Source organism: Ischnura elegans, chromosome 8 (assembly GCF_921293095.1).
Source record: "Ischnura elegans chromosome 8, ioIscEleg1.1, whole genome shotgun sequence".
NCBI classification, from domain to species: domain Eukaryota; kingdom Metazoa; phylum Arthropoda; class Insecta; order Odonata; family Coenagrionidae; genus Ischnura; species Ischnura elegans.
This window is the reverse complement of record NC_060253.1, coordinates 95,130,329-95,153,952: the sequence shown is the minus strand read 5'-3', so window position 1 is coordinate 95,153,952 and position 23,624 is coordinate 95,130,329. Positions and strand designations below refer to the sequence as shown.

Below are 23,624 nucleotides of genomic sequence, written 5' to 3'. Positions count from 1 at the left end.
AGCGTTCTCATGTATGGGTACAAGTATGGACTTAGATGCACAAATCACTTCACGTGTCAGAGAAACGCGTAGAATTACTGTTATTTTCATCTATCTTATTCTTTGGGTCACGTGACTTAGGTTTATATCAACAGTAGACGTGAGCACGTGCTTGAGTCCTTGTTTTGGCTCGAATCCTTGCAATATCCTATTTTTCCTTGCAAAAGTTGTAATTGCGTTTCAGAATTACGTGACTGTTTTGCAGTTCGATAAACATTGGTGTTCGTTACGATTAAGTTTTGGCTTTTATGTAGATTACCTTTTTGCGATTCGGGATAATTTCCTTGTAAAAGCACCTGTACGAGACGGAAGTACTTAGCTGGCGCAAGGCCTGTTGTTTTCCCCCTTTTACGCTTATTCTTTTTTCATTTCAAATCCGCATTTCCCTTTGATCATATTTTTCATGCGATGTTAACCTAAGGGTTTAGCCCACGAGAAGTATATCCTATTCATATTCAATACTTATTTGTCTCATTGCCGATGGTAAAATCATCCTTGTCTCTATTGAGCTTGGTGATTCTTTATGGTGGTAGCCGGCTCCTATTGGGGTAACGCATTTTAAAATGTGCGGTTTATGTATATCCAACTTGAATCCAATAGAGTTTTACTTTGAAAATAAATTTAAATACTAAGTGCCGTATAGCATATTATAGAATTTGTTAAACGTTTTGGGAAATTTATAGGAAATTATTGATTCATTTTTTGTCAGCCGTACGTCGTATTACCTTAGAGAAGTGTAGCCGGGTAAAACTTTGAATAATCTCACATGTCGGAGATAATAGCCATGAAAAGTGTCCGTAAGTGAAAATTGAGACAGAAATTTGTTTTACCTTCCTGATTAACCATTAGAATATTGCTCCGAATGCGACATAAATGTTGTGCTCTCTAGAAGTTATGTTTTCATAATTTTTATTGTTCATTACCTTTCCTTCCCTCCTAAATGTGTTTTTATTGTAATTTATCATCATCAATATATCATCCTTTAAAATGTGTTTGAACTTAATACTCTTCATATAATCCTTGAAAGCGTATATAACGGTCAATAATATCATATTGAGTAGAGATATATTGGTAGGAAATAGGTGCTACATGAATGACATAAGCCATTAAACGAATTTCAAGGACGTCTCTAAAATTACAATTCAAACCGTGTTGCCGAAGCAATTAATGCCTAATAATGATTGTTATCAAAACTCTTGTCTGTTGTCGCCATTCGAATATTGGCGCATGTAATTCATTCACGGGACTGTCAGTGAGACGTAAGAGGTACTTAATTGGTTTTCAGTATCTGGGATTGTAATCTCTTCATAAATGTGCGCTGCGTTGTCAACGAAGAGGGTTCGCATTTGTCATACTTGCAGTTAAAATTTTGGCGAAGTTTTTTTTATTTTTTTATTTCTCTTATCCTTCTCCACTCGTTAGCATGAGAAGTAGGCTTGGTTGTCAGACAAAGGGGAACATAGCCGTTATTAGAAATTGCGTGAGCGAAGCTATCAAGGTATAAATAAAGTGAGTGCACCTATGAGGTCTTCATGGGACGCGATGTAATTTCAACCATGAAAATTCAAAGCTACGAAACTAGAGCTCTTTCTCGCAAAACTGCAAAACTACCTCCCTGATACGTTCCCATTTTTCGCATTTCCCCGACTTATCCGGTCTGACGTCTTCCCTCAGTCAGCGACCGCCTTCCGCCTCCTTTTCCATCTATATCTCCCGCGTCTGGCTTCACGCCTTGCGTTATCTTCCTCGACCACCAACCCTTCCCCCTTCACCCCTCCCTAACACCCCCCCCCCATCCTCACTGGTGCCGCCTCCTCCAAACCGCCAACTCCACCCACACCGTTACCCCCTCCCCCTTCGATGCAGCCCAGTTGCTTTATCACTCCCTCTCCTGCCAAGAACCCTTGTCCAAGGAGAGCCGCTGTGGGAGAAGGAGGAGGAGGTCCCCTGGCCATTACAATTCTTCCTTATCTGCTCTTGGCGAGGATAAAGGGGAATGGGAGAAAAGGGACCGTTCAGCGCCCGCCCCACCCCCTTTCTCTTCTGCACGCCAGCCCTCGGCTCTCTAGTTCCGCCGCAGTGTGGTCGTGGAGGTGCAGGTGAGGGGGGGAGTTGGATTTTGGAGGGGAAAGGCTGAGCCACTGGGTGTGAGGTGGCGGGATATGGGTAACACATGCGAGTAGGAAGGGAGCAGGAGTGCGGGAGGTGTCATGGGAACCTGTTTAATTTTCGTTGCGACTCTCTATGAGAGGTTTTGAGCCAAATAGGTATAGTTTTTTTTTATGAAATAGGGCCCAGGGCATTATGGCTCTCAAAACTTTTTGAGAAGGTAATACCTAAATGCAATTAAAATGTACTGTCAACTAGCCCCCACCCTTCTACTTTTTATGCTGAAAATGCCTTCGTAGAATATTAATCTGAATGCGACATAAATGTTGGTGCTTTCAAGACTTTGTTTTCATGATTTTTTACTGTTCATTGCCTTTCCTTCACTCCTAAAAAGTGTGTTTATTATTTTCATTACAACCTTTAAATTGTGTTTAAACTTACTAATCTTCATATAATCCTTTTAAACGAATAATATCGATTTCTTTGTTTAAGTGTGGGATGACTGTTTTTTTTATTATTACTACCCGAAGATTCTGTCCTTCGCCTGCTTTGCCCCTATAAGCCTAGTAGACGCTGCCTCTTTTTAGGTTTTTCAGGAACCAGACCAACAGAATTTTAGATACATCCATGCCCTGGGCGGTGAACACACGTTAAGTTGAGAATGTAGGTGATATATTTTAAATGAGCGAAAAAAAGAACAGTGAAATCGCTTCTAGGTGTAGCGAATCCACTCCTAAGATAAAATATTATAAATCTGTGTAATTCTGAGAAAATCAAATTTTATGTTCCTATCCCCCGTTCTCTTAAGAAAATAGTCTTTAAAATGATGATTTTCTTACACTGTAAGCTCAAGATGGCTCAGTGGGGAAGATAAATGATTGGAAAATGGTTGTACACTACCTTTGCTATAGTGTTCCCTCGTGCCATTAAGACTCTCATAAAACCGGTGAAAAATAGTTTTTCGCCACAAGTTACCGTTTAAGTTACTTTCAAAGCTGCATTTTCGATCTTGCATCTTCAATAATCTCCGAGGTGACTTAATGCTTAATATTTACTGGTAAAAGTTCTTTGTTCAACAGAGTTTATTAATATAAAAAGAGCCTCGTAGATACAAGTAAAAATTATTAATTTTATTGTTATTTAAAAGTATTATAGCGCAAAAATCATAATAATCAATCCAGTCTCATGTATTTTGAGTATATTTTCTGCGTTTTATTGTCTGTTTTCTTTTTATCAACCCTCTTCGTTTACTTAATTGGGCGCTATTACTTGCTACGAGCGATTTTGGTCTAAATAGAGACAATTAGGAAATATTAAGGAGAAAATTAAAATAATATTTGTAAAATGCACGACAAATCAAAATTTTCCAACAAGTCGCATTTCATTGTATATTTTCCCCTCGTGTTTACCTTCTGTGTTCCATTTCTTCAAACATCTCCGCTGTTCGTTCGGATGCGTCTCGAGAGGTTTAGAGTAAAAAAAGTGGAGTTGATTCCCAAAGGAAGAGGAGATTGCCCCCTAAACTGGGCGGGATGAAGGGATCGCCTTGATTTTATTTGCGCGAGGGAAACTCCTTTCCTCATTTTTCGGTATGATTCCTCAGTTTTACACGGCTGCATCCGCTTCCCTCCTTTTCTGCTGCCACCCCCACTCTTAAATCCTACCCTGCCAACGGTTTCCTTTCCATTTTTACGTTGTCTCGTCGTAATCCCTACTTTCCATCCTCATTTACCCATTAGCGCCTTCCTTCCTTCCTTCCTTCGCAACCACTCGCTTTGCCCCCCTCCCCTTAGCCTCCTCCCGTCTTTGAAGTTCGTTTTCTTGTTTATTTTCGTCGTCGCGTCCTGTTTCATTCTCCCTTATCCTTTGCAGCCGCACGAATATTCCCGTCTTCCTCTCATCTTCTGTCAGCCCATTGTTTCCCCGTTTTGCCTCATCTTTTCCTCGAGTGTTTCCTTCGCGACTCCACGTTGTTTTCCGACCTCGGGTTCCAATTAAGACGTTTGATGCCCGACATCGAGTTCGGGATTCCCTCTCTGAAGTCACCTCTTTTCGAAAATTATTATTTCTATTATATGCTTGTGTTTTTCCTGGCGCGCCGCTTCCTCATTTCCGCGTTGTTAGATTCCTCCCTATATATTTCTCCCTCGCTGACTCGTCGTGTGCTCACAGATGATGTAAATTGTCGTTTGTTCTTGGTCTTTTAATTCGAACGAAATTCCATTTAAAAAATGCTGGTTTGCTTGATTGGATGAATTTTTTCCGTTTTTTTAAAATTTTATTTGAAGTTTTTTTGTTGATAGTAATTTTTACGGAGTGGGAGGCAATTATTATTGATAACTATGAATTTTATAAAGCTGTTACATAGATGACCTAAATTCAATGACAAAATCAAAATTTATCGCATTAATGAGCCAAAATACAGAACATATGTCACGTAATAGAAAGTATTTTCAGGTTTGGCGTTGTTAAAATTTGATACATCTATGATAAAATTTCATACACAAATAGTAATTTCCACATTTCTTTAATAAACAACAACTCCGCTATCGACCATTGTCTTGACAGTTTTATGGCATTCTCAATAACCTTGAGGATGACGTAAAATTGTCGAGACCATGGTTGGTGGTTGAGTTGTATATTAAAGTGTGGAAATGACTGTTAATGTGTTAAATTTTATAACGTAGCCGCTTAGGTTTTGCTTTGAAACGACCAACATTTATAATTTCTAAAAGTCTTGGTGTTTTCAATCTTCGTAATTCAACTCATCTAATCGTCACATGAAATACACCGTAAAAATTTTCCATTAAGTGGAAACACACTCTAGCAACATTATTTACTCAAATTTTACTCATTGTAAAACATCAATACTTGACGTATCGCACATCACTCATGAAGGTTTATGATTATATTATCAAAATATCGTTTGGTATCTTTCATAGATGACTGAACACAATAGACTTATGGTTTGTACGACCGCGATTGATGACATGAAGCAAAAATTGAAGTAGCAAAAATAGAAATCATGGATGACTTTGAGAACAGTTTGTTTGTCCGGAACACAATGAGAAAACATGATGTCAAATTTTCTTGACGAATGCTATGAAATTGCTCATGGGTTTAGAGATCGGGGAAGGTATGGGATATATAAAATCTAACTCAGAAGAGTGGATAGAGGCTAAACAATGTTACAATAAATTTACGTGAACTACAAAAAACTATGAGTCGCCGGGCAACATTTAAAGGAGAATTCCTGCCCACCGTATAAAACACCACTTTTACCATCACTCGTTCAATTTTCTTCCAACAGAGGGAGAACGAGGAAAACATTTTGAATGAATTTTAATTGGTTAAAATATCACTCACTATTATCACAAGTGGGATGGATTTTACTCATCAATTATTAATATAAAGATAAATGGACTGGTTTCGAAATCAAAGATTTCCTTCTCAACACAGTTGGGTGTCAGTTCACATCAACAAAGAGTTGAATGAAAAAAAAAGACTTGATCCGTTGTTTTTTCTTTTAAGTGGGGTTTTTAGGCAGGAATCTTCCTTTTTTTTTCTCTATGATAGATATACATCTACGGCCCGGCGACCTCCGGTGGCGACTCACCCTTGCCGCGATCGACGTGGTGGGCTTCTCGAGCAGATCCCACAGGCACTTCTGGTACTGCGCGCACTTCCCGTCGCCAAAGTCCTCCTCGTCCCTCTGCCTCAGCGACTCGGCCTCCTTCCTCATCTCCTCGTGCACGTGCTCCTTGCGCTGGTGGTAGCGGTGCTGGCAGCACGACTCCAGGTACAGTTCGTCCACGCCCCAATACTCGAGGTCGTCGCCGAAGGCTAGCACGCACATGTCGTCCACCAGGTGGAGCTTGCCCGTGCGATAGAAATTGAGCACGGCGCCGAAGGAGCGCGGGTGGCGGTCGAAGAAGTACTCGTTCTCCGTGAGGCAGTAGTCGTCGCAGAGCTCTCGGAGGGCCTCGTGCGTGTTGCAGTCTCGCAGTCGACCGAGTCTGGTGTGGGGTAAGCGGTCCAGGGTCCTCCAAAGCACCTGTAAAGACACGAGTCACGATTAGTGTCAATGAAGGGTAGAAGAACAACGTACCTGTATAGAGGAGTTGAGATTGAAAATATTTATTTATAGCAACACCACCGAAAAGAGCACTATTTGCGTCTGGGTTTTCATAACCTTTGACAGTGAAACTTACGCGAACTTCCATGCCCTGGATAGGGGCAACCTAACCAGGCGGGACTCGAACCCGCGACCTTTGGTTTGGTAGACGAGGACTTTACCCCGCCGCCATATGTCGGCATATTTGCCAATTTGAGCGAAATTTATTGGTTTAAACATCGTATTAACTAAAAACCTAATGTATACAATTTACCTTAATCTAACCTAACCAAGTCTTACGATACGTAATTTATAATAAGTGGCGAACAACAACTGAAAACGTACTACCAAATACTATAGTATGCCTTAAAATTGTTAAAGTTGACGCGCCTAAGTAACGAGAATATTTTCCATCCGTCTGTAACGCTTGGGCGGAATATGACGAGAATTTTCGTCATCTGCACGCAGTATGTGAAGAATAAGACACGTTCCGAATACTTGATCGCAGATCGTATTGGTCGTGAATCATTGATGGACAGCAAGTCTATTTCTTACGATTTTCATTTTCATTTTTTATTCACCGGTAAGAACCCTTAAAAGGGTTGAATGTTGAGAAACTGGGTCGTTGCCTCGGAAACTGGGTTGGGGTCGGCAGAAGGTTTTTTGAGTTCCTTGTGTGGATGAGAATTCGGTTTTGCGTGATTTTAAACACTTGAGTTACTAATCAAGGAAATAAAATAATTGAATTGAAAGTAGGAATTAACAAGAGTCTCTCTTATTAAAAAAATAATGGCACGATGTAGGGGGTTCGAGGGTGTATAATGGGATGGGTGTAGGAGAAGGTAAAATACTTTGGAAGGAAATAGAATAAAAAATGGATATATTTATTCATCAATTGGAAATGTTAATTTTGGTGGGCAATTAGGTTCACATGATAAAATGCATATTGAATTGAATTTCAAAACAGGATACTTACGTACCGAATACTTGGTTGAAGGTCGGATTGGTCGCGAGTCGAATATGACATACAGGGGTACGTCATAAAATTCGTTTGTTCACTACTTTACGGTTTCCTGTATTTCCCATCCATTTTTTTATATTACATGTGCCTCCATCGATTGCTTTATCCCACTCGTGGAAGCACTAGTTCCTGAAAAAATGGTTTAATCCCATCTCTGTGGGATAATTGAAATTTCGTGTGTTATCATGACGAGATAGAGCTTTACTAAGGGGTTTGAATTACATCACGTGATGCGTAGACGAGGAATCTCCGTAATGGAGGTTAGTGAAAATGTAATGCTGACGATGCACTTATTTAAGGCCCTAGTTTTGGGTTTTAGTTTTTTAGTCTGTGGCATTAGAGCACTAGGCTTTGCGAAAGGGTACCGTTATTTTCAGCTCTATGTTGAGCAACATTATGCACCATCACTTACAGTTAAGATTCTTTGATCCTCTTCAGCGAACCTAGGTATCAACATTTTTGTGAGCATATTGATAGTTTTTTTTAAAGGTTATCTTATTTGGCTAATTGGAGAATGGGCGAATCACACCATTTATCATTTTATATATTAGTATCAATAGGGTGGATTCCTATTATTTTTTATTGCCTAAATCGAAAGATTATTACTCCTGGAGTACGAATTTCACACTTTTAGATTTTTAAATGACGATATATATTTTTCGCGATTAAACGAAAAGTGAAAAATTTCAAGCGCGAACGCGACGGCTAAGTAGGAATGATGGGAAAAAGTCCGTGTGACGTATTTCTGGTTCCCCCTGCCGCTTTTTGAGGTGACCTTGGGGCGAGGCTTGAGCGCTGATACGACGCAGGTTGCTAGCAGGTAGCTGAGTACCCTTCTAGCTGGTAGCGCTTGGCTTAAATAAGGATTATTATTCCCCTATCAAACGAAGGAAACTTTTCGAACTTAGGTATCTTTAATGTGTGGTTATTAAGAGATGTTTCCCTGAGCTCTGTGCCTCATGCATGCATTGGTAATCTCAGACGATGTAAAACTCATATCTACTCGTATAGAAACTAGGTCCCTTTGACGTCACGTGGAGCGGAATCGCATTGGCGCCAATCTGGCCTTTTTCAAATGAGGTTAAAATTGATTGTTGCCATTCGTCTAAACTGGGATTTCTAAAACCAAATAATTTGTATATTATGAATACACTAATTGTGGGTAAGGAATCGCAATCATTGTATTTCGTTTTCTTTGATGAAGGAAACTACCCTATTGTAATGACAAGTTTTTTGTGATCTTTTTCATGAAATGGGAAATATAAATGCATTAATTGAATACAATATTCTAAAATTTCTGTACTGAAAATTACTTCAACGCTATCTTCTTCTTCTTCCGCGAAAACATCTATTGAGCCTAGAGTGAAGAAATCAACGCATAACATCACCCGGGTTACCCTCCACAAAGAATGCTTTAAGTAATGCCTTTTCCAGTTACATGGACCACGAGGTAAATGATCCTTTGCGGTATCGGTTATGTAGGAATTTGTTACCTTTTATTTTACTTCGCTTGTAACCCAAAATATCCACTAATTTTCCCTTTAAATCTTGCAAGCATGCAGTTTATATTGACTCCATTAACATTGCTTACGGCTAATTTTTGTCGTCCCTCATGAGCTTTGAAGGGAATATCCCCAAATTTGGAGATTATACATAGGTTTTCTGTTTTTTTCCTTATCAAAAACGAGTTACAGAGAGCGGATTTATAGGTACAATAATGAACAGTTATAGGAAGAGGAAATTCATGTTGCACGCGAGGAAAAATGAATTAACCTTCGTTGACAAGTGGGATGAGGTCTTCATCCCCTTGAGGCCAGCCGTACGACTCAGTGGTATGCTCGGGCAACTCCAACCGAAAAAAAGTTTTCCCGTCTCTGCAAGGGAAATGTTTTGACTGATCGCGACAAACCTATCCGTAGAATTGATCAACGTGACTGTGCCTTGGTGACATATTTTGTCTCTGTTTTATTCCTATCAATCCTAGCCTATTAACCAGAATCACTAGTGGAATAATTATAAATGACTATAAATTATAAACAAATTATTCAGTTTTTAAATAATGAGTATATTCCATGAAGTCACGGCCGAAACAAAAAATAAGTAAATTGGTATTGAAAGGAAATAGATTTCTCGAAAAGTTGTGAATGATGTGAGGATTAAGAAATGGTTTCAACGCAGCCACCGATGAAAGTGACTAGGGCACGAACTCTTTGAAAGAGTTTCTTTTGTGAGTTCTATGTAGATTAAATCATTTTAGATACACTTAGATTGTTTATCCGATATTTTTCAAGGGAATAACCACGAAATAGACAGCGGCGTACCTTTTCGGCGTCTCCAACAAGATTGGCACGTGCAAGTGCGTAAATTCCAATAAGGAAAATTCATTTGTAACGATCAGAACTCCGAAGATGAATAGAAAACCTCAAGCGTATTCTAAAGATCTAAATTCGGATTTTGGGCTAGGTAAATGATTTTTCCTTAGTAGGATTTTCGGACTTCCTCGGAGTTCTCGGAGGATTCTTTGGCAGTTTTAACTAAAATTTGGAACCAGCAAGTTCAAGTCTGGCTGAAGAGAATTGAAGTCATATAGGTATTGTCACAGTTTCACTAAACAATAATAACAATCCCTTAACATGGAGAGTGTTTTGTATTTCTTCTTACACTCTTTTCATGCCTTTCAATTCCATTAACATACAAGACACCAGATTCTAAATCCACTTTTTTTTTGAATTTTTCGACTATTTAATGATGTTATCCTCGTTTTCATCGGCATTTTTTATTTTATCGAGCTCTATTTTTTCCAACAATTTCAACATTTCCACCAAGCTGAATATTAGTTGTGATGCGAAAAATCCACAGAGGAAAAATCATTCGCCTTGACCGGGATTCGAACCCGGATCCCTCGATTTCCGGCTGTGGCTTTTGCTTTCCGGCTGTGGCGCCATGCGCACGACCTGGACTGCTAGTCGCATCATATGCTCAGCAGTCCATACCACCTTGTCCGGTAGAGTCCACAAATTTCCACAGGGGAGAATGACGCCTCGGTAGCTTAACTGGCTAAAGCACTCGGCCGGAAATCGGTAGCTTAACTGAATGATTTTTCCTCTGTGGATTTTTCGCACTATTTGTGCATTGCGGGTGACTCCGTAAAAAAGTTATCACCGTGGCTAGTCCCGGTATACTTAAATTAGTTGTGATGTTTAGCCGGGAAATTTCTCCTCACTTGCCCTCAGCTGAGAGGTGTATACACATTGGTGAAATGGTCTCTGCAGCGGAGACACTCACTTTGCACCCACTTCTCGCGCGGTCTTTTGGCATTGCGTTTGTTTTCTCGGAATGCGTGACGAACGCCAATAAATTTTACTTGCACGAGATTTTTAATAGAAGAAGTTTGACCCTCGGCCATAATAATCAGCCAGCTCGGCTTATTTTTACGGTGCGATCTCAGTTTTTCGGCACGCGACTGTTAAGCTCCGCAGGCAACTGTTCTTTAACCCTATACCATGAAAAGACTGTGCCCGTGGATTCGATCGTGACCGACTGGTCGATGGTAGCCTCGTATTGGGTGAATCTCGCTGCTCATCTGCCTTTTCTTTCCTCTCGAAAGTACCTATTGGTGAAATATGGAAAGCCATGAAGGCGAATGGGTTTCCTTCATGTAAAAAGTCGGTCTGTTCTTAAAAAAAAATCAAGGAGGACCCATCAGTGATGGACAGTGGTTCGTTATTTTTTTACGATTTTCATGTTCGTTTTTTTTTATATTCACCGGCGAACCCTTGAAAGGGTTGAATACATATTGAGAAATTGGGTCATTGGGCTCGGAAACAGGGTTGGGGTTGGCAGGAGGTTTTTGAGTTCCGAGCGTAGATAAGGATTCGGGTTTTTTTAATACAGTCAAGTTTCTAATTGAGGAATTAAATAAATGAATTGAAAGTTGGTATTCATTATAGTCTCTCCTTTTAATAAGCTATGCCATGATGTAGAGCGTGCTATGGAGGATAATGGAAAGGGTGGAGGGGAAGGTAGAATATATAGGAAGGAAATAGAGATGGTTGAAAAAAAACTATGTCTATATTAACTGATTAATTGGACATAAATATTTTGGATGAGGCAATGAATTAAATGAAATAATTCGGATTGGATTACAAAAAAACTGCACGTTAATGACACTAACCTATAAATGAATTCCCCTGAAGGAGTGAAATTGATGATTTATCACATCATTCCTAAATAATCGCTTGTAATTCAATAATGAACTTATTTTTGCAAAGTATATTAGTAGTTAGGCATTGGGGTAAGAAAAATTTTCCTGTACTAATCAAATAGATTTATCAAATTTTCGAACAGTTATTGGGAAAAGTTTTCAAATTTCTCTGCATTGCTTCCTTATTTCATTGAAAGTAATTTGAAAGAACTCCCTTTTTCTCGTAGGTCAGATACATTCCACAAGAAACTCTTCCTATGAAGTTTTCGTAATATCCAGTGAGGAAACTTGTCGTCAATCTTTTTTCATTTTCAAATGAAGGATAGAGAAGCTGTTTTCGAATTTTTAGTAGGGAAATTCATGTCTAATTACTCCTTAAATTTTTGGTGCTATAAATTTAATCAACCAGCAATTAAAGTCTCTTCTGCTGTAAATAATTTCTCAAAGGAGGCCTATATAACCAATTGATTTTCCTTATTGAGTATCCCTACCTAACAAGGGTGGATAGTTATTCACACGCATGTTGTGAGTTGGTCTAAACTATCCAATAATGGATTTTATACTAGTAAATTGCCTTTCCTGAGGGGCATTGCTGAGGGGTAGGGACGTGTTTAAGTTTTTGGTGATTTTTCAAATGTTTCAGTGCTATAGTCACTTCATCGTAATTTTACCACTTATTTTTTTTAAGGCGCACGCCATTTTTTATTTTGGGCAAAATTTACGGAATATCCTTCATGTAGAAATACCAATTATCTAAATACTGTCAAGTAGCACTTCTCTGTATATAAATGAACTGTTAGAATTTGAATCTGTGGCTATGGGTGCACTTCAACACACATAGCTTAAAGTTTTTACCGGCTTATGCTAAATCTTTGAATTTGCCAGTCTTTTAAAAGCTGCTCCATCTATTTTTTCTCATGACCTTGCAGGTGTTATTCTGTTTACAAGATTTAATTCTTACGCGTCTTTTCGCCAGATTCATGAAGATACTCCCCGCTACCCAACACCCATCTATTGCTGAGTTAACCATTTTCCCCGCAGTTTTTTCTCACTCTGTTGACTCTAGCCATTTTTTACATCCTCTCAAGCCTGTTAAAGACGGTAGTCGATTTCTAGGGTGGACGTTTTGTAAGAACCGTAAGGGATTTACCGATGACGTATTTTCTCCAAAGAGAGCCTTGAAACAGTATGCTATTGATTTCCAAATGATGAGTCATCTTATAACATACCTAATTACTGATGTCTCAATCACACAATTTTCATGGATGGAGTATTTCACGTTGTCATTTCTCAGGCTTTCGTTATTATCGTACTATCCCTCATTGACTAATTGTATAGCTCCAATACTTATCGCCTGATCCATTAATCATTCAGACTATGAACCAGAGTATTGGTTTGGTCAGGTGAGGGTAAAGCTCACCCCAGATTAAGCTACTTAACTGAATGATATGCGTTCAATCTAGGGTGCCTTTTGCTTTCCCCGGACCACCTCACATTTGAAGAATTTTCGCTTTGGATTTACGAAACTTCACCCGGGATACGAACCCGAGTTTTGAAGACGGGACCCTTAAATCAGTGACGCAACGCAGTACCTACTCATTTGGTCACCTGGCTCCCGATTCATTCGTCTAAAAAAATCCATTCTATAATTCGTCACTCATTCGTCACCCGTTTGAATATTTCAATGGGCAGTTGAAACCTCTCTTGGGCGGAAGCTGGTCAACGTGCGTTTGCAAGATGACCCTAGGGAAAGAACTGGACCCCCTATTCCGTATGTACGACAGTTACATCCGTGTGACTTAGCCTCGACTAAGTTCCTCTCTCAACCCTCCTTACCAACCATCAGTTACAATCGCCGAGTGATTTTTTGGTGCCACGATGCTTGAATTGCCCTCGTTGGCCTGCCATTGGATAGAGCAAACTTTTCTTCTGTGCTTTTTTTTTAATTTGTCTCTTTTTGATGTTGACCAGGGAGTTCAGATTTTTGCAGACGCTCATTTGTCTTAGTCAAGTCAACTTGTACATTTAATTTTAATTTTCAACTCGGTCAGCTCATTTACTTCGAAGCTGAATTTATTTAGCTTTTGATTAACCCTTTAGCGCGAAAGCAGAATGATTGTACGAATCAGCTTATTACTTCCATTTCCATACTGGGTGTAACGGAAGTGATTGACTCCCAGAAAACTATGAAACTTGGTTGTCCTCAAAACGTTTTCACTTGCAGAAACCTTGACCAAAGTTTAGGATGACACATGATTAGTAGTGGAACTGGGCCCCTGCGAATGATTTTTTTCATGTCCTCCCTTCCTTTCTATCGCCCATTCAAATGCATTGCGGTCGCATTCCGGAGTAGTCGTTCCACCCACGTAGCGTCTTTTGAAAACTACGTCGCTGGCATCTGGCACCATTTCAACATCACAGTCGGGAACGGTGGTGTCTCTCTCTCTCTCTATATATATATATATATATTTTTTTAGCTCCGTGAATCTCTCGCCGAAACTTTTGCCGACTCTCTATGCATTACCTTTTTTTTACGCCAATGTTTTAATTACTATACAACCCACGCCGAGCTCTCTGTCGTTGGTTCTTACGTTTTATTTTTTTCGTCCGCGCGCGTGGGGCTTTGTTTGTGACTTATCATTCTGGCCCTGTGGGACGCTTCAACGCCTCGTTTCATTCGGTGCCAAGTCTATGTTCCCTCGTCCAAAAGGAAAGTAACGAACCAGTGCCGCTTTTCCACGCCATATTTCACGCCGAATAAAACGTTCTGACCATCCTTGCGCGTCCATAATCATGATTTCATAAATATTTATAGAACGGTAATTGGCACAGGTAAGCGTAGAAATGAAAGGATCACGCATATTAAAGTGGAGAGCCTCTAACTGTAACCATTTCGCGCTCACAAATCTTACTCATGACCGCTGCTCATATTTTCCTACTAATTTTAATTATGTATAGGAAAATACATTTTTGTGCCTTTCATTGTTATAGAGGCAGTATTTGCAGTGACTGCCTTTTTATTGTCATTTTTATTTTAGCCATTATTTAGAGTGCATTTTTGTTGTTTTGTGTAAAACTCTAATGTGGAATATAAAGTTTGTGTATTAGTAGAGTTTTCTATCGGCAATTATTGCGTAGAATAATTTGGAGTTTTCAGCGGAATAAATATTAAAATAGCTAAGTCATTGCCTCTCAATCAGAAATTCAAGGAAAATTTAACTTTTTAAATTTTTGTAGCGTCACTAAACTCTTCAACTTCACAAAATCTAAAATGATTTTCAATCAATCGATATTTAAGGTATTTATTCCCTCTCCAATAATGAGCTCGCGTCTTTAAGATTTTAAGTAGAATAAAATATTTAAGTAATCAAGTACCACTTTCATTCAAAATATAAGAAAATGTGACTAGGTACAAGTTGTATACGATTTTTTGTGCTAATTTTTCGGGGAAAATTGAATCGACATCTTGAGAAATCGCTGTAAATGTATGAGGTTTGAACACTAAAAGACGAATTAAAAATATTAACACTCCTTATTAGTTCAATTAATGAAAAAATCGACTTTTGGCGGGAAACAGGCACTCTTCAGTTCATTACGCCGTTACCAATCAAGTTGATTTGATTTCTCAAGGCGTTCGTGAGGCGTACTATAGGTTTATCTTAGCAAAAGGTAATGAAGCCGACGTGCGTGACTTTCCACTTAGGCATGCAAGTGAATTAGGGTGGAGCAAGTATGCGGTCGAGTTTTTGCGTCTCACGAAAAAGCTTATTGAAGAATAATGGCGACAAAACTTTTTATCACCTACGTAATGTATGCAAGGTTATAGTATTTTGGCATACTCACATTCTATTACATCGGAATGCATGACTTGGCAGTAAAATGCTTCACAACGTTGGTTCTGAAATTCTGCTGATGCAGTTAACAATGGATTGAATAGCCGTGTTTGTGGTGAAAACCGTTAAAAGAATTGCAGGACCGCAATTTGCAAGCTTTTTTATTATTATGTCTCTAAATCGTCTCACGAAATGAGCTAAAAAAATGTAAATAACCAGTGGCTGGGAAAATTCTCGCCCTCTAATGATATTTTGCGCCTTGAAGCTAGGGAAATGTAGAATTGATCGGTCCCTAAAAATGTTCCACTGTACCATTAAAAACTCATTTTTGAACAACCATAAACCTTTTACCACCCTCAAAGGGCGAATATTACTCTTTTAATATTGCGGCTAGTTATTGGTCATGGGCGTACCCAGCGAGGGGCAGGGGGGAGGGTTTGCTTCTAGGGAGGTTAGCCGCCCCCTAGAAGCAAAAATCGCAAAAGTCTTTACGCAAAATCAGAACTGAATTGAAAAGAAAGTATTCAACAGATTTTCTTTAAACCCAAGAAAAATGATATGTATTAGTATAAGATATGTAACTAGAACAAAACTATTTTTTCAAGGAAATAATCTCGTATACTAATAAAGCGCTGTTATAATTTTCTTAAAATATCACAACTTGGCTTGCCCCCCCCACCCCCCTAGCCCATGGCTTGCCCCCTAGTTATGATCCTGGGTACGCCCTTGTTATTGTTTATGTGAAAATAGCCTGTGCGATGTTCGGGACGTTAGAACTTGCATTTTGTGATACATAGTATAACAACACCATAGGCAAGAGAATATTGAAAAGCGTAGAATCAAATACCGTGAAGTAAGAATGACTGATGGCCTTACAAGAAGCAAGAATATCAGGGATATAATGGGTCAAGCTTTCAAAAATTAGGTTGTGTAAAATGAATCCTCAGGAAATGTGATCACAAAGAGAAACGGAGTACATTCCTCTCGTGAGACCTCATGTGCAGCACGCTGCCATTATATGGCATCATCATGAGATAGGCTTAATCAAATCAATAAGTTAGAACGCGTGCAGCGAAGATCACGAAGGTAGGGTAAAGGTCGATATGATAATTTAATTAGCGTTATAATTCTACTACAACAATTTGAATGGTCATCATTGTCTCAATATCGCTTAAATATTAGAATTAATATTTTTTATACGTGTCAGAGTTTCCAGTACATTTTGAGAGACAAATATTGAAGATACAATTTAGGCATGTCAATTACTGAATCTCATTGATATTGGATTGGTACACATTTAAGCGTGATACACTAGCTGTTAACGTGTATGCAACTAACTAGGAAAAGACAAACTGCCGAAATTGTTGCTCATTGTGTAAAGAGAGGGTACTGAGCATTTTTCCAAAACAATTCGAGAATGAAGTGCATATTGCATCAAATATGAGTAGTATATTTGCCTATATGAACTAGAAATTTAATGAGAACATTACCTTCCAATGCTAAATGGCGGATTAACACACTTTGAGGTAGGTTTGCAGTACAGAAATAGGCGTGCCAGATACGGAAAGGAGACGCTAGAGAAGAGAGGGGTTATCTTTCTTGTGACCCATTCAAAGCCTCGGGGTCAACAAGAACTGCCCTATGCTGCAAATGCATTAGGCATTATTATCGGATAAACCTTGAAACTGACAGCGAGTGCCGGCTCCGAATTCACATTCGGGAGGGTTCATTGCTGGCTGCACTTGCCGTTGACATTATGCCAGACCGGACATCATGTACAGGCCTCCATTTGATAACACTGCATCCGGATCAGTGGCGGCACCATTTTCCGGTGTGCTTATGACAACGAGAAAAATTTCGGCTCTTTACTTTTTGAATACATACTTTACATAAGATTCATGCCGGTATTAGAGAAAGCGGTGATTGGTGCCTCGGAAGTGGATAAAGTTGAACATAGAGAAGCTATGGGCATGAATTGTGAAGAACTTTTGGGTAAAACAAAGGAGGTCCCGAATAAAATCCTTCACGTGGTGCGAGTAACTTGTCGAAGGGCAAAACAACATGGTACGAGCATGTGAGTGAAAGGTACGAAAAGTTTTTTTAAATACAGCACCACCTCTCAAGTAAAGGCTTCGGACAACCGCAACAAAAACTCTCGAAGTGCGAGGCTGCCCAAGAGAGGGAGTTGCGCGCCTTCCCTGAACGATTGAAAATTCAAACACCTGTGGCTTTATATGGGGTGAGCTCTCGCCTCACCTATTGGGATTAATTAACCCATTTCCGCCGAACGTGGTCTTGTGGCTACACCCTATTTTGCTGTGAAAATGAGGCTCTTGATAAAAACTACGCATTATTTCGTTTTCAAATTGTAAAAAAATATGCTGTTTAAGGTATTGTCAATCTAAACCGTTTATCAGTTAATATTTGAAGCTGGTAGAAATTATTCCTCTTGCTGGAAGAGACGGGGGATTATGGGCGCCTACTGTCTATAAATAAGATGCTAGTATAATAGAAGGACCTTGTGAAGATGATTTGAACTTTTCTTCATCCAAAACTATGATTTCCCTGAAGATTTAATCCTATTTTTTAATAATAGTAGAACATATTTCCCATTAGACTTTGACACTGTTAATGCACAGTGTAGCCATGTGGCCACGGGTCATCCTGAGAAAACTATTTCATGTTTGCATCACCAAAATATTTAAAAGGATTTCAATGGCTAAGACGACAGTTGGAGCGAAACACCCAAGTGTTCAAAATCGCAAGCAGACACTTTTCTGGGCGGAAATGGCTTAACCTAGAGTTTGATTCTCTGAGTGATCACTTCTAGGGAAAGGAATGGTTGCCCATTTCTACGCGTTTAGTATGAAAATTCACAACACCTGTGGCACATCCTGATGTCAGCTCCACCCTTACGTAATCCAATCAACGTTACTGAGCGAGGGAGCACTGAACTACCTCACGACCATTCGTTTATAGATTAAAAGGTAAACTTTGTTGTATTCCACAGTGTATATCAATGGCTAAGTTCTAAGAACTTGTATCTCAAAAATAGCAACTTTTCAGGAGAGCAGAAAAACGATTAATTTTTCTTACTTGTACACTGAAATTAAACACCAAAAGTTGAAAATACTGGAAAAGAGGCATTCATTTGCAAAAAAAAGTTGTTTTTTGCTTGTATTTAATTTTTTAAATTTATTACAATTTGTTTAAGATACCTGTCTCCAACCGGCCGAATTTGAGATACGTGTTGTTAGAACTTAGCCATCGATATAATAAATACTTTGCGTAATACAACAAAGTTCTCTCTTTAATCCATCATGTCACCATTCCAAAAAGTGAACTCGCCAACCATTGATTCCACACCAATCGTCTGTCACTCACCTCGTGTCGCACCCCTCCAACGTTGATCCGTACCCTTCGGCTGGAGGCCTTGCTCCGCATGATGGCGAACGGCTCCGGGGGCGGTGGCGGCGGGGGCAGGGAGGAGGCGGAACGGTGATGCGGCTGGTTGGGGCGGAGGGCCGTGGATCCGGCCGGGGGCGGGAGAGCGGCCGCGATGGGCAGGGCGAGCGGCAGGGGGAGCTGGGGGGGCACGGCGGGTGGCGGCGCGGGGTACGGAGCGAGCGGCGCCGCCACCGCCGAGTTGGGGTCCGTCGCGAACCGGAGATGGTGCTGGCGGTAGGCGGCGGCCACGGCGCCGGCGGCGGTCTCAGGGTCGTAGGCGATGTCCGGGATGCCGGGCTCCCAGCGGACGCCGCCGAGCGGGGGCTCCCGGGGTCCCATGCCGCCTCCGCCGCCCATGTCCCAGCGGACGCCGCCGCCGCCGGCCCCCGCGAATGAGGACTGGCCGCCCCCGCCGGCGCCATCCCCGGTGGCGCGGCCGCCGCCGACGCCTGTGTCGTGCGGTGCGTCGTCGTCCCGGGGCTCGCAAAGCATCTGCCGGCGGCCCACGTGTCCACTATGTCCCTCTTGCTGTGGTGGGTCTACCTCATCCCCCGGCCGCGCGGAAGCGCCACCATCGCGGCTCAGGGGACCCGTAGGACGACCTCATCTGCGCGGGGAAGAAGAGAGAGAGAAAAGGGGGTTAGTAGTGGAAGAGCGGGTCCTTTGAAATGAACAGTGCCTACGAGAGGCGTGGGCTATAAATACAGCGCCACTTCGGCGAACATTAGAACGAGTATTTCCGAGTGATTCCACTCGTTCTCTCGCTTGGTCAAATGTTCCGTGAGTTCTTGTATTTTCAACGTTCAGTTGGGAATCGCTGCATACCTTTTTATTTGCAGCTTATCAAATGGAGATTATTTAGTTGGGCCATCAATTGTTAGTACATTGTGAATCTTGTCAATTTCGTAGATAAACTGCAAGGGAGGAAAAGCATTTTTATTCCAGAGGAGTTATGTTAATGAGAAGTTCTACCATTGTAAAAAAGACGAAACTTACTGACGAAATTATGCAGTCTATTTACGCAGAATTCTAACATTATATATGTGTTACTTATGGCCTCTGTTCTTAAAAGTTATAATGTTTGTAACGTGATAGTCTGTGGAAACATATTTTTCCTCTTTCCGGAATTAGTGTATGATCTGAAAGAATCCTAGATGCTGGAGTAAAAAAAGCGATCAAAACGTTAGTCTATCATTGTACTCCCAATAATGATAAATACAATGCTACAAAGAGATTTTTTTCCATATTAATTGAGTTGACGGATTCCTTTTTCCTGGTGCATTATTTGAAAAAAAAACACTGAAGAAATGCGCTAGGATAATTGTTGTAAATTTGGCTTTGGACAGCAATGTACCTTAGCGACTCTTCTTGAAAAACGGAACTTCGGGAGAGCTCATTTTTTTTAACCAAACAGACACATTTCAGAATTATATTTACCAGTGGGTAGTCGTATTCATATCTCTAAATTAAAAATGAAATATACTGGACGCGATACCGTTCATAGCGCAATTGAATTTAGTTTGAGGTTCCTACAATATAAAAAATATAGTAAATAATGAATAAGGTTTTTGCACAGATTTTTCTAGTGAAAGTGATGAGGTACACGTTTTAATTTTATGTAGTCCAGAGAAGCACTAGGCACAAAACGATCAAGTTAATACATGGAGAAAATACTTATTTCATTCAAAACCATTAACCTAGTTCGCCAAGAGATGCGTCTCGCAAGACGGAAGTGACAGGCAGGCTCGAGCAAAATATTTTCGTCTGCCAATTCGAGTAGGATGTTTACGACAGTTTGGTAAACATCATAGAAAATTGGAGCTAATGGGTGGCCTCTACGCCATAACTAATAGGCAGGGTTTTCATCTATGCATTATTTTAAGTTCTTGCCTTTAATTTGAAGTAATTTATCTTAGTTATCGTGATGATATTTGTCTTGGTAGGGTTCAGAGTGAATGTGAGAATGGCAAAAAGTCATACGCGAATCCTCACTTTGTGGTATATGCTGCCCAAGCTTAGCAAATTTGTTCTCTCAGAAGATATACTAGCTAGGAAAATACGTTTAATTTAACGATAAGTAGGATGTCTATAATTTTGAATATTGTACGAGTGTCGATTTGTTCAGTAGGGTTTATTAATTTCGTTTGATCTAGGGCATATAAGTATGTTGTCGAACTTATAACCCATACGCAATATTAAATTATGCTTACTTTTAGTAATTTGTGAAGGAAATAAGAGAATTGATTTAATCACATTACTCCTCATTTTACAATATTTTAAAACAATTATTCATGAAACATTATCATATTATAATGGTATATGGCATCTTGCCTTGAGCATTTGTACATGGCTCGTAAACCCTTGATTCAGCTGAACTCACGTTATATTATCATCTCTAGGTGATCTCGCGATAAAGTCATTACATTTCAAGCACTTTCGGCTTCTTTAATTCTGGTTCGTTTTACGACTGAATTTAAATGATCGTGCATCTTTACCTTGAGCATTGCAATATTGTACATGTATTTTTCTTCATGCACTTTGATAGCAATGCGAGTCCAATATTCGATGCAAAAATATGTTTTATGGTGTAGAATTAATACTTGTTCCGCGTTTAAGCTGATTTACTGCAGGATATTTCTCCTTCGGCAGTATCAATTCATTAAAGTTTTTCACTGTAAAAAGAAGTAGATAGAAAATTATTTTTCTTTTTTCCGCATTAGTGCTTTAAATTATATCAGTTACTCAAATCCGGTGTTAATTTTTCACGTTCTAAAAAAACTTGAAACCATTTGCCTAAAAAATCTGAGGTCCCACAAACTACAGCACAAATGTCAAAAACATCCATCCAGCCAATATTTTCATAGAGTATAAATTGAATAGTTTTTGAGAGTGAAATGGCTTTGAGAAAATTATAACAATTTGAAAGCCGAAAATTAAATATTTTTCGCTTGGCACGATATAATATCCCCTTATGGGAGGATATGGTTGTCTAAATATTTTAAATTTTCCACATTGGTATGCATTTGATTACTTTTTACAGCAATCTTTGTTACTGTCAAATCAATCATCTATGATGAGAAGTATCTATACTGGCTAGTGTATTTATAAAATTGCAATATTTGCGGTAATTGATCATTTAATACCTCAGTCGTTTAATTTAAATCGAGGAAAGTTATGTAGTATTATTGGCATTTCATTATTGCCAGCACTGATTTTCTTAGGTGGCACTGCGCCGTCTATAACGATTCGGGTTCTCCAAAAAAGTATGCATAGGTACTTTTATTCCCAAATAAAATTCAAACTCTTAGCTTTTGGCTGCTCAAAGCAGTCTTTTACAGACTGGTGTAACACTTTCATTACTCAGAATTCTTTCGTGTCTTTTTTTTATACAGTATGTAAGGCCCATATACCGAATACGCAAGGCCATTGATGACGGTGGCGATAATAAGGGGAATAATTCTCATTTATGAGCTGGAGACGTCCCTTGCCAACTTCAACCGTGCACATTTTATGCTCGGAGCGCGTTAATGGCCGCAAGAGGACGTGCTCGCCAGCAAGCGGGCAGGTGCCAAAGGGCCGGTCGGTCTGCAGACCGGGGGCTTTGGCATCGACGTCGGCAGACCGACCGACCGATCGGCTGTCTCCAATCGCGGAGGCGACTCACGGGAAAGCCCGGGGAGAATTTTTTTTGGGTCGCTTTGCCATCTTTCTCCCACTGTCCACCCCCACCCCTCATTAACCCAATTCTGAACAGTCCGCCCCCGTGGTACTCTTGCCGTGCGCGGGATGCAGTAGCCCTGCAATCCCCTTGGTGAGGGATTGTGGGTTTTATGGAATCTCCGTGAGGCTCCCACGCAAGCGGGAACGTCATTCGCAGCCCCATTGTCACTTCCCGCTCACTGATTCGCTCTTGTCGTGTGCAGGGGCTCCAAGCCCACCCCTCACGTTCCTCTGTGCACGTGTTGTCACTGCTCCAGCCTCGTCTTCTAATGCAAGATATTTCAATATATTCTATTCTAGGGGATTCTAGTGGAAAAATATTTTTATATAGATAGAAGATAGATATAAAAATATCCATGGCCTTGGAAAAAAAATTCATAAGGATTAAATTAAAAAGAAGAACTTTGTGCTTTCACATTAATATTTATTCACGACCATGGTTTCAACGTTAGACGTCATCATCACGTGACGTCTAACGTTGAAACCATGGTCGTGAATAAATATTAATGTGAAAGCACAAAGTTCTTCTTTTTAATTTAATTATGAATCGCTTTCACCAAGTAACGCCTCAAACAATCAATTTAATTGATAAGGACAAAAAAATGAAATAGTAAAGTTATCAGGCAATTTAAATACAAAATAGAGAATTACAAAAATGATAAAATTTTCATTTTTTGAAATTCCTATGTTGTTTTTATCATATATATTGTTTGTATAATATTTATGAATATTATATATAGCGTTTTCCATTTCATAACATAACAAAACACAACAAATGCATGAAATCTAAGTAAAAAAAAAACGGCAAATGGTATGTTTTTTGCTATGCTTTTTACTGTAATAATAAAGCCTTTATTAAAGTAAATTTTAAAAAATTAAGGCTATTGCCGTAAAGATCGTATTCTGTCTATTTAGTGGGCTGGACAAATGGCTTTCATACATTATTTATCCATGAGTAGTGCCGGCATTAGGAATTTTGCCAGTGGGGGGCAAAGATTAGTTTGGTTCGCCTCTCCTTTCCTCTCCCGCGCTCCCTCCCTCCACCAAAATATAATACATCCGTAGACTACTCTTTTTTGGAAAATCGGTGGCTGAAATTACACACCGCATGTTTGCTATTAAGAAGTTTTATCAATA

General features: G+C 39.8%; 1 protein-coding gene across 3 annotated transcripts in view; it reads right to left on the bottom strand.

Moving 5' to 3' along the window:
- The window catches only part of LOC124163949, a 250,680-nt gene that overhangs the window by 79,760 nt on the left and 147,296 nt on the right, over positions 1-23,624 (bottom strand). For all 3 annotated transcript variants that reach the window (XM_046541072.1, XM_046541073.1, XM_046541074.1), the window contains exons 2-3: positions 18,705-19,374; positions 5,765-6,202 (exon numbers count right to left, since the gene is read on the bottom strand). In XM_046541072.1, the coding sequence (XP_046397028.1) occupies positions 5,765-6,202; positions 18,705-19,259 (993 nt within the window). In that variant the 5' untranslated portion in view covers positions 19,260-19,374. The remainder of the gene's footprint in view (positions 1-5,764; positions 6,203-18,704; positions 19,375-23,624) is intronic.